Source organism: Sceloporus occidentalis, unplaced genomic scaffold, assembly GCF_023333645.1.
Source record: "Sceloporus occidentalis isolate IW3139 unplaced genomic scaffold, rSceOcc1.0.p SCAF_10, whole genome shotgun sequence".
Taxonomy (NCBI): domain Eukaryota; kingdom Metazoa; phylum Chordata; class Lepidosauria; order Squamata; family Phrynosomatidae; genus Sceloporus; species Sceloporus occidentalis.
In genome coordinates, this window is record NW_028316990.1 from 14,174,936 (window position 1) to 14,187,124 (window position 12,189).

A 12,189-nucleotide genomic window follows, 5' to 3' on the forward strand; every position below is an offset into this window, starting at 1 on the left:
ATACAGGGATCTTTTGCACACAGTAGAGGTAGACAAAAGGGAAACTTGTAAGATTTTCTTCAGAAAACAAATATGTATTTATTGATGAGAAAGTAACCAAAGTAACACTGAGAGAATTGGGCTTTTACACTGCCAACGAGAACGTGGCTCCTTCTCCAGTGGAAGCAAGCAAAGCTGAGTGTCTCACCAAGGAATGGCTTTTCCCTCCCAATTCACAAAAGTGCCATTGTCTTTCTCTGAGAGGTGGCCAAGGGTATTCAGGATCTCTCGCACACTCACATCCACTGGCAGCGGAGCCTGGCTCTGCAAAGAGGGGATAGAGAGAGAGAGAGAGAGAGAGAGTCCAAAACAGAAGTAATATGGCCTGAATGCACACTTCATAATATACAAGCCCAAAAGACAAGCAGAGAAACAGTCTCCCTTGCTGCACTACATGTATTCTGTTTAAGGGGTTTACTCACTGTTATTACCAGTCTTTAGTCATCTTAGTGTTTAGAAATGGATGCGCAAGGTGGAAGGGGGAATCAGGAAATGTCTAGTTTAGCATCTGTTACACAAAAACTGGTATAAAACAAGAGTGGAAATCATGAAGCCCTCCAGATATTATTGGACCAAAACTCCCACCATTTCTCATCAGATGGAGTTGCAGCCCAACAGCGGAGATGAGCACACCAGCTTTTATTCCAGCAGAAATCCTATTCTTTAAAAGGTCCAGGAGAAGCTGGTTTGCGTATGGGATGAGTACTGTCCAGAGATAGAGCTGTGTGATAGAATCCATCCCTGTGCATTTACATCCCATGCCTAGCGCAGGAATAAAAGCCAGTGAGCTAACCTTAAACATCTGGAGGTTGGCAGGATTCCTAACGCTTGTGTAAACCATTATTAAATCCATGATTAATTTCATCATCATTATTATCTTGATAAAGCTGCCTTATCTCCAGAACTGGAACCCCAGGCAGATTGTAAACATTATAACAGATTAGAATTATGTGGAAGAATAACTCCTGTTTGGGGGGGAAATCAGCTGAGCATCTGCCTCACAGAGATCACTGTCTTACTAACAGGTATATGGATAAGAATGAAAATGAAAAAAGGTTATTATAAAGTATAAAATGTAAGTCTGATTATGGAAATAATGTTTAAAAGTATGTGTGTGCATTATTATTATTATTATTATTAAAAACTCTCAAATAAGTCAAATAATATTGAAGTTGTACTGTCCATAGATCATGCAACAGAAGAACTCAGGTCCTGTGGTCTCTGGAAATGCAGTATTAAGTCTCAAATATCACAAAAATCCTTTGGAAGACAATTGCCTGAGTACAGTGGGACCTTGTTGTCTGCTGGGACTTGGTTCCAGGATCCCCCGTGGATAACTCAAGTCCCCCGTGAATGCTCCCAGTGAATGCTCAAGTCCCATTAAATATAATGGCAGAGCAAAATGGTGTCCCTTATATATCTATGCATTTCATTTTTATTTTGCCCTAAGTGTAGTGCTTTACATTTCTCCCTATTGAAATTAATTTTGTTAGTTTTGGTCCAGCTTTCTAATCTATTAAGGCCATTTTAATTTTGATCCTGTCCTCTGGGTTATTAGCTATCCCTCCTACCTAGGTTCTTAAATGATGTTAATCTACCACAGTTACTGCACACGGTGCATTTCCACAAGGGAATTGTCCTATGGGTCTATTGGTTCCTTTTAGCAAATTAATGGATCTCATAGGATGTCTTAACTTGCTATCTACCAACATATCTCTAAAATTAGGTGTTCATTTAGTAGTAAATAATAAGTGCTTGTCTACACCTCAAGATGTCCTTTAAAAGAAACCAGTGTTTCATTGGAATGTTCCTGATTTGAGTTGTCTGGCTATCGTGGTTTAACACTACTACCATTTTACATGAAGACTGCAGAGGATGAAGCAATGACTGAAATAGATTTCCTAACTGATGAATGAAATACCAAAATCTCTTCATGCATTCTGAACTTTGCTTTGATGTAAGCCAAAGGAGTGAAATATATTTGGCAGCTTCTTTGTAGTTCTGAGATTCCATTGTGAATCACTTACCGATGCTGAATTTCCCATGTCAGTCTGCACCCATCCCGGATGCACAGCAATGCACAGGATCTCATCTTCTGCGTATCCCAGCGACTGGCACTTTGTGAGCATGTTCAGAGCAGCCTAGGAAGAAGATAGACCAGAAGCAAGGAGATGTATGATGCATTTCAGACCCATAAGATGACAGTGGTCAGAAGAAGGCCTGTGTAAGGAAGGTTGGGGGACCTCTTTGCTATTAGTGGAATCTATGGTAAACAGATCTGTCTGTCTATAGGAGGGGTGGCATGCTCAAAGGATCCAGGGTCCAATTTCCCATGAAAGGCAGCCCTTTCACCTTATCACTACTGGTATCTCTATACCTTGCTGCAACGGTAAGCTAGAACCTGTCCAAGATGCCACACTAAGACATTGGCGATGGAGCCACCTTCACTGGAGATGTTGACAATGGCAGCTTTGCTGCAGCTCATCCCTTTCTGGGAGTTATCCTGAGCTGCCTTCTTCAGCAAGGGCAGAAATGCCTAGAGAATGAGAACGAATCAAAGAAGAACCAAATCAGTGCTGTCTCTTTGGAGGTGCAATGGGGCGGCCCACACTGGGTTACATCCCAGAAGGGGGGTGACAGCCAGTCAGGCCCTCCTTCTGCACCATCCCCACATGCGCCCTCCACACTGGGTGCCACCCGGTGCAGGAACACCACTGAGCCAAACACTCTGTGAAGACAACTGACAACTCTTCTTCACCTCTGCAAATGTTATTAGGTTGGGGCAAATAGAGAAAAATGAGTTACCAGACACATGTAGAACTCCCTCAGATGGAAGATACTTACAGTCATTGTTCAACAGACATCACCTGCTACTAGACCAGCTCCATGACCATTTTTCCAAAAGAAAGGGCTCAGCAAGATGACATGTTTCTCTGTAGGAGAAATCATCAATGGATCTTACCTGGCTTGTCACAAAAGGCCCAATCACATTGGTTTTGTACACCTCAGCCATGCCTTCTGGTGTCTCTGATTCTAGAGTGCCTAGGTTTACAATGGCAGCATTGTTTACCAACAGGTTCAGTCCAGTTCCTTTCAGCTGTTCACTGACTCTGGCAGCAGCATTCTTGATACTGGATGGATCAGAAGTGTCTGCAGCAACAAAGAGAAGACTGTAAAGGTGATTAACATTATTGATTAATCATTATCTACCTCTCTCCTAGGAAAGACCCCACTAGCCATTCTGCAGTCCTGATGCAACTCTCTGTAACTCACACTTTTATTGATCCAAAAGTACAAAGTACTGTGGATCATTTCCCATGGTAGATTTTAAGTACACAAAAGAATACAGATTGCAAAATAATCAAAAGTAAAAAAATAAAATCCCTGGAGAAGAACATGTTTCCCAATGCAGGTACCATACAGGTCCATCCTGAGGTTTCCCCTGCACTGAGAAAGCAGAGTGACACATGTTTTTTGAAAACGGAAGCTTCCGACTTTACAAAAAGGCCACCAAAGTGTCTCCAGGGATCTGGGCTGTATCCTGGTGGAAACTTTGGTGGTGATTTACGTATGACCCGACTGCCTCCTGAATTAGAATTCAATTCAGGAAAGGTAAGACAGGTATTTTACCCCATGTGATAGGGCTCTAAACTGAGGACGAGAGGGAAAATGGAAGTAACAAGAGAAATTGGGGTATTTTTGAAAGCAGGTGAAAAAGTGTGATGATAGAGGATTTATTGGGATTGTCTCTCACAAATCAGCACAGTTGAAGGGATGGAATTTGCCATGGTTGCAAAAAATGGTGCTTTCCATTTAAAAGTGGCATTTTCCCCTTTAAAACAAGGTATAAGATCCCTACACAGACTATGGACGTTTTCAGATGAGCAAAAAGGACACGAGCATAGTGAGATGCCCTTGGCAATGTCGCACAATTTGGCAAAATCTTCAGACAACATCATGCAATGTCATGATAATCCTGCCATTATCCCGTGCATAAAGAGGAGTTTTCCAGCCACTTTTCATTTATGGGAATTTCCCATGAATGAAAAGCAGCTGGAAAACTCCTCTTTATTTATGGTATAATGGCAGGATTATCACGATGTTGTCTGAAAATCATTCCCAAATTGTACGACACTGATGGAAGCATCACGCTATGCTCCTATCCTTTTTGCCCCTTTGAAAAAGTCCTGTGTGTCTTGTTATAAAGTGAAAACACTGCTTTTAAAGAGAAAAACCACTTTTCTGCACTATCGCGGTGGGAAACCTGATGGCAAAGGACCTTGGGGTCCTTTGGCAGCCTGCAACAATGAATGGGGCATAGACCCAAACTGTGGGCTGCTCACCTGCTCTAGAAAGCTGGTTGTGGAAAGGAACATACAAATGTGGAATCTCAGCTCTTTCAGGACCTAAGGAGCTACCTTACGTTGCGTCTAATCATCAGTTTCTTGACTGCAGAAACTATGACTGGCAGCAATAACCCTTTGGGGTTTCAATCAGGATTACGTCCTATTTCTACCTGGAAAGGCCGAGTTTTATCTGGTGATATTCCACTGATCCTGTTTAGCTTCTGAAATCAGGCAAGATGGATGTGTTCAGAATGGTATGGTGGTATTGTCCATGTATGAAGAGGAAATTAGGGATGGAGTGACCAGGGACATACCCAGCTGGAGGATCTCCACTTCTTGGTGTTTCGCAACCAAATCCCTCAAGTTCTGAAAGACACAAAACAAACTTGGGCAAAGGAGATGGAATTTATATCAAATGGGACAAGATGTGGAAACTGTGTGAGGTCAAGGTCCAACTGCTTTAAATCTTTGGCATGTGTTGCATTATTTTGGCTGAACAAAGGTGTTGCGTTATCTGTTGCAAAGTTGTGGCTCGACAAAGATATTCTCCTGAAAATATTTCAGCATTTCTCTCCTTCTCTTACTATGGAGTCCTCCTAGCCAAGTGTACAAGGTCATGGAACAATATTTCAGTTTCAAAGGGGAAAAGTCTGGTAATTCCTGCCCACTTGGTCACTTAGGCCCGAGACAGACAGGCAGGAAGGGGCGTGCCCATGACAATTCTAGGCTTCGGGAGTTTGCAGCAACCACACGCTCCCAAACTCTAGTCCATAGGGATGCTGTCATCATGGTGGCGGCCTGTTCATACAGGGGCCGCCATGATGACGCAAGCGCAGCCCCACGTCTGCACATTGGGGTGCCGCACTTGCGTCATTGACACATCACAATGCATGAATGGCGCACAGATGGCAGCACACACGCACATCAAAAAGAATCCGCTTTTAGTGGGTTCCTATTGGTGTGGAAGGAGCCCACAGGGTTTGGTTGCTGCGCGCTCCCTCCAGAGGGAAAACAGACAGCTCCAGACCGGGCGGTATGTTGAGGCCTTTATCTTACAATAAATCTCTAGTGTTCCTTTTTAGGCTATGTTTTCGACAAACAGTTAAAAACAGATTTGTTGTCTGTGAGAAGCTGTAATGGTTCATGTTTCTTCTCCCTGCTATCATAAAATTTAGTAAGAGCAGACCATACAACCCTCAGCACTTTATCCTGAAGAAAATCCTACTAAACTCCATGGAATTTATTCCTTAGGGATATTCACCTATGCAAAATATTTCAGGAAAAAAAATCAGTTTCCTAAACTCAGGAAGAAAAGTTGCTTCTCCCTTTAAAAGTTTCACAAGAGATCTTCCCCACTCTCGACATATAATCTGCTTTATACTTTGGATTCCCTTGTTTGGGCACCCAGCTCCACATAGAGGTGAGGCCACAGCAGGGCTTACCTGGGCACCTGGTCCTTCTGGGTCCCGGCAGGTGGCAAAAATCTTATCTGGACGGTTGTTCTTCTCAAGCAGCTGCCTGACCAATTCCAAACCAATGCCCCGATTGGATCCAGTCACCAAGACACTGCGTGCTTTCAACATTGCCATCGCTCCTGCTTGCCTGTCTCTAACTAGCTAGCAAAGATCTGTGCCAACCAAAGTCCCCAGCTCCTCCACCCAGATTTATATAATCAGACTGGATCATGTTTCAGTTTAGAGAGCTTATCTCTAGCAATAGATCATGATGGCAGAGTGCAAACTGCCTTTGTCATAGATTAGCTCTCTGACACTACCAAACTGTACAGACCCTAACGCTGCCAAACGGAGCTGGGAAAGAGTACTGCCAGGAACAGTAGTTAGCAGCTGCTTGCAGTCAGCGCCAACAATGCTGAGCTAGGTGGATCAAGGGTTGTTTCAGTGTTGTTGTTGTTTTGTTGTTGTTGTGTGCCTCCTATAAGTCATTATATACTTATAGTGACCATAAGGCCTTTGGAGACAGGAGACTGATGCTCCCATGGCTCCTATGGTACCTTTTATGGGTTCTTGAGGACACTGCGTTTGAGATGCGGGTCAGAGATGTTTTAGAAATTACAGCAGAGGTAGAGAAAATGGTATTCAATGCAGGGGCCAAATTCCAATTTGAGAAAGCTCTTGGGTTGTGTATGCTAAGCCCCTTTGGGTATGGATTTGGTCCAGTGGATGGGGAAACCCTTAAAGGGGGGCTTTACTTACTGGTTGAGTTCTGAAGGAGAGATGGAGCTAGAGAGGAGCTGCAATTATTCACCTTGAATAAGCTAGTGTTATTTTCAGTTGTATGTTTAGGAGGGTAATCATTTATACAGTGAGCCCTCCATATCCACTGATTTTTTATCCATGGATTCAAGCATCCACACTTTGAAAATATTTTAACAATATAAAAATTCCAATAAGCAAACCTTGATGTTGCCATTTTATATAAGGGGCACCATTTTACTATGCCATTGTATTTAATGAGACTTGGGCAGCCACAGATTTTGGTATCCACGGGGCCCCCTGGGACCAAAACCCAAGAGATACCAATGGCCCACTGTAGTGTAATTTCTATTTCGTATTTCCATCTGTTGTGTATTTTTAATTTAGGGCTTTACGATTTACAACCAAATGTCACAGAAACAGCACAGGCAGAAGAGTCCTGAAAGCAATTCCTGCACTGGAACTTCATTGGATGCATGGAACATTTAGGACAATGCTGTCATTTATCATTCGTATTGTTGTTAAAAAGAGTTCTGGTTGGAGTGCAATTTATTTCCCAATGTTTCTTGCATCAGTTTGTGTATATTTTTCCAGTACATTTTCACTCTTCTACATTGCCACTCCTACTTCCTATTTTATCCTTACTACCCCTAGCCAATCCTGTGTAACCCTAGACTAAGTACAATTGATATAAAGAGCCTTTCAGCTAGACATTGCTGAACCTTTCATACAATGTGCAACAGGATGCCTTCAGGTTTATATCAGTGACCTGCAGAAATAGCACACTGACAATCACTGAGCATTTCCGGAAACATGACCGATAATGACTGAATGTGGTACGAGATGACTCACGAGGCGCATCTACACAGTAAAAGTACTGCAGAATGACACCAAATTTTGTAGTCCCATCCTATAGAAACCTAGTATTTGTCATTTTACAAGCTCTTTAGCCTTCTCTGCCAAAGAATGTGGGTGCCTCACAAAACTACAAATCTTAAGATTCTGTAGGATGGACACATGGCAGTTAAAGTGGTGTCAAACTGCAGAATTTCTACAATGTAGATGTAACATTGGACTTGTCGAAAGGCATATAAAGTCATCTAAAGATCTCATTAACTTGGTAAAGATCACATGCAAAAGTGGAAACTTACTATGTTACACAGCACCCCAGTGAGTGCTTAATATCGGATGTCACTACTTGACACAAATTTATGCATGGGAAAAGATATGATGTAATGATATAGCTCTACCTCACCTTCCTTTGTTATGTATGTACAGAAGTTAGAGTGTCAGCTGTACTTTGCTTTGGAGTTTATTCCCTTGCACCTGTTCACTGCATTGTAGAACGTTGTATCTCCATTCTGGTGTGGTATTGGACTGGTCTGGGTGCACCAGGCAACAAACTCAGAGTTGGTCTGGGATAACACAGCCACTAGCAAATGCAACAAGGTCCTTGTCCCCTTTCCCCCTGTTTCTTCACAGTCACTTTATCATTTTCTAACCTGTGTTGTTTCTTCTTCCTGCTTTGTACTGACATTGTTGATTCTAAGTGGCATAAATATCCCCAGGCATGATCTGCAATTTGTCTTCATTTTTTTCTCTCCACTGTAATGGAGATTGTAGCTGGGCCTGAGCCCCTCTTTCCTACTTGGCCCTGGTTGTTATAGGTAGAAACTTTAGTATGCCTATATTCATTAGCTGCTAGTTTGCATGTCTTCCTAAGGTGTTTTTATAGGTCTTACTTGTCTGTTTCATAATGACTTGGCAAAATCTATATTTGGGGTGGTACATGTGATTGGGATAATGCCACTTTAAGGTGTGCCTACTTCCACAGATGCCAGCCATGAATCCAGCACCACTCCAGCCAAGCTGCTCTCTCTGTTCAAGTGTTTAAAGTTCCTCCCTAAGTGGTTCCAGTTGCATGTTATCTTAGAAGTAGATTGGCAAATGTACTAGCAAAATCAAAAGCAAGCTCTTGCCCAGAGAAAAGTGAAAAAGGTCCCATTGTGGTGGCATAGAGGAGCAACAATGACAGGCCACTACACCTCCTCAGTCCAATGCGTCTTCTAGTGGTTGTTCATACACCCAGTTTGTAATGGAGGACTTGAATATACCCCTGTAATACTCAGGGGAATCATTGAATTGAAAGTCAAGGTGAATCTAGGAAATGATAAAGCTTCTCAGAAAATTACACAGAGAAAGAAGTCTTGCAGAAGAGTCAGCTTGGCTTTTGCCCCATTGACGTGTCCCATTAACCTTTTGAACTGCAAAACAGGTTTGGCAGATGAGTTGCTGTTTCATATTTTTAGAGATAGAAGATTAAAATATACCGGAAAAAGGAGGAAAGGAGCTTGGAACTTGGGAAATTCTGCTTGAGAAAGTCAAAGGGAATACAGAGTACAATAAGCCAATAATGTCATTAAATATATATCCCACATATTGAATATAGGATTTGAATTGGAAACAGTGTATTAGTTCTAATCTCTAAACCTGCAAAACAGGCACTGATAGGCCTTTAATACTTTTTGAAGGCTGTTCACAATGATTGTGCACCAGAATTTTCTAGCAAATTGGAGGAAATGCCTTGGGCAGATTGTACTTTTGGCCCAGGAAACGCTTTTTATTACAACGGGAAGTGACCCAGAAATCATTTTCCAAGTCATATTTACTGGACAAAAAGTGTCTCCTGGTCTTAAAGCAATCTGTACAAACCACACCTGGCAAAAATGTTTTTGTACTTCTGAAGGACTTGGGAGCAATTTGGGACAAAAATGGGAAGGGGGGGGAGAGATGGGGAAAATTGGGGATGCGTGTGGGTCAGAAAAATGGCCCTAGAGGGCATACTTTCCTTACCCCTTTTAAAGAATGGTTGTCCACTGCCTTCTTGAGGGAAGAAGAGGTTTTACATGGCATTATCTTCTATCACTATAGATTTTATTTCAAATTTATATGAAGCCTTCAGGAGCAGTTGTTGGGCTTCTGGTACGAAGTGAGAACATGCAGCTCTGCCTCCCAGCAACAACTGAATTAGGTGTGGCTCTGCAAGGCTTTGGCAAATCTTTCAGCTCAGTAAATGGCTCAATGACAGCCAAAAGCTGAAGCTGAAACCTGGTGAAACAGATCTTGATTGTAGGTGGTTTCCGTGTTCGTAAGACTGATTTGTCAACTATTGTAGAGAGAGCTGCAGTTCCTTTGAAAAACCAGGTAGCAGGTTTCTGGTTTGGAGATACTCCTATATTGTTGCTGGAAGCCCAATGCCTTTTCCCAGCTTTTTCTGTGATGCCCCTGTAATTGCTTCCAGATGGCCACAAAGGTTCGGGCATTATTGATAATCTCAGGACTGCATCCTCCATCTCACACTCGCCATTGCCAATAACATATCCACAGAGACAGAATGCCCCTTCTACTGGGGGAGATATATGGCCATTCTGACTAATAGACAATGATCTCCCCATCCTTCATGAATTTAGCTTATCCCCTTTTAAAGCCCTTCAAGTTCGCATCACTGCATCTTGTGAAAGGGAGGCTGCAGTTTCACTATGCACTATGTAAAGTATTTCCTTTTATCAATCCTGTATCGCCCACAAATTAGCTTCACATTTTTTTCTGGTATTATTTTCTTTTAAATTTTGATTAAAGTACAAATTGTTACATATATATATATATATTAAAAAACCATACAAATAGACAAACATATAAACAAGCAAACATATAACAAACTTATAACCAACTTTATAGCTAATAAACTTCAAACATAAAAAGATAACATAGAATGATCAACGGTCTTCTATTATAAGCCTTCCTAAGCCATTCAGTTGAAATCACCTTTCTAGGTTTCCTCTTTATATCATATATTCCATAGAGCAGTCCCTGTACTTTTCTAGTATTATGAAGAAAATCTTTGTCCTATTTGCCTATTATCTTCATTTGAATGGATAGGAGGATGCCATTTGCTGAATAGCCTCAGGAGCAAAAAGTTTGGGCAGGCCCTGCCTCAAAATAACCACCATGTTCTGTGACTAGGAAGTTACAAAGTCTTGGGAAATAGATGAATCCATTGACCAAGGTACAATCTCTTTGCCGTACCCAAGAAAGTCCCATATTGAGGTACCCTTCTCAAACCTAGCTCCTGGGCACCTGGTCCGTCTGGGTCCCAACAGGTGGCAAAGATCCATTCCAGCCAATTTCTTCCTTCTGCCAGTTACCTGACCAGTTCCAAACCAATGCCCCGATAGGACCCAGGATACTGCGAGCATTCAGGACTTCCATCTCTCTTACCAGGGTGAGTTCAACTAACAAAACATTATGCCAGCCCGGCTCTTGTTCAGTGTACTGTCAATCTCCTCCCATAGGGTTACATAAGCTTCTTGTGTTATCTCATATTTTGCATTTTGGAACTCTGCCATTTCCATACCAAAGAGCTGTGTTCAGCAGTAGTACCAAAATAAAACACACAGATGGCATTCAAAGCCTGTCAAACTGTCACACACTAAAAGAAATGTATCCCCTGGTTGCTGGAAAGGATGCAAAGTAAAAGGAGTATCCCCAAACCTTCAAATTGCTGGTTTTAAGAGGTGATACGATAGCCCTGTTTCAATATTCGAAGGGGTGCCATATTGAAGATGTAGCAAGCTTGTTTTCTGCTGCTCCAGAGAATAGGACACAGAACAATGGATTCAAATGAGAGGGAAAGAGATTAAAGCTCAACATTAGGAAGAGCTGTTCAACAGTGGAACATATTCCCTCGGAGAGTGGTGAAATCTCCTTCTTTGAAGGTTTTTAAACAGAGGCTTGATGGCCATTTGTCAGGGATGCTTTGGTTCTGTTTTCCTGCATGGCAGGGAGTTGGACTGAATGGTCCCTGTGGTCTCCTCCAACTATGATGCTATGACTTGCAAAGCCCTATGCAACTTCTTCTTGTGTACTTTCATGTCATTTCCAACTTATGGCAACCCTAAGGCAACCCTATCATGGGGCTTTCTTGGCAACATTGCTCAGAGGGGGTTGCCTTTCCCTTCCTCTGAATCCGAGAGAGTGCGACTTGCCAAGAACACCCAGTGGGTTTCCATAGCTGAGTGAGGATTCAAACCCTGGCCTCCATAATCATAGTCTAACGCAATAAATGGATTTTAGCAATGCTTTTGAGATTTGATGTCTCCCAGTGTACTGTGTTTTGTTTTGTTTTTGTTTTTTGTTGCTGTTCATGTCTTTTCTGAACAACTTATTTAATTATTTTTAAACTGAGGTTTGCAGTGCAGTGTCCACAGCACAAGGATGGCAGGATCATAGAATCACAGAGTTGGAAGAGACCACAAGGGCCATCCAGTCCAACCCTCAAATGTGCAAGAGGGAAGAAAACAAGTCACTGAAGTTCTCCTTATCTGTGTCGAACTAACCAAGCTCTGTGGAAATTGAAGCCAACTGAATTCCAGCATAGAGCTTCTCCCCTTAGAGTTGCATAAAGTGCTTAGCAACTTGCCAGCTCAGATAGCAAGAGTTCAGCTACATGAAATCAATAAGGGCAAGCAGGATTTCCTGGAAGGGCTTTTCAGGCTAACAAGAGTCTAGAGAAAGTTGGTTCTTGTGTGGTT

The 12,189-nt window shown here is 42.2% G+C and overlaps 1 protein-coding gene across 2 annotated transcripts; it reads right to left on the minus strand.

Annotated features, from left to right (window-relative positions):
* Nucleotides 1-59: 59 nt before the first annotated feature.
* On the minus strand, nucleotides 60-10,906 carry LOC149305936 (uncharacterized). 2 transcript variants are annotated; one of them, XM_089539699.1, is made up of 6 exons: nucleotides 9,452-10,906; nucleotides 4,700-4,751; nucleotides 3,002-3,189; nucleotides 2,417-2,575; nucleotides 2,067-2,180; nucleotides 60-303 (listed from the first exon to the last, which is right to left on the minus strand). In XM_089539699.1, exons 1-6 carry the CDS (start codon nucleotides 9,509-9,511, stop codon nucleotides 184-186), a joined length of 693 nt encoding a protein of 230 aa, XP_089395825.1. In that variant the 5' UTR covers nucleotides 9,512-10,906; the 3' UTR covers nucleotides 60-183. The 2 variants fall into 2 exon arrangements, with proteins under 2 accessions (XP_089395825.1, XP_089395824.1); XM_089539698.1 differs by lacking the exon at nucleotides 9,452-10,906 and adding an exon at nucleotides 5,828-7,711.
* Nucleotides 10,907-12,189: the final 1,283 nt, after the last annotated feature.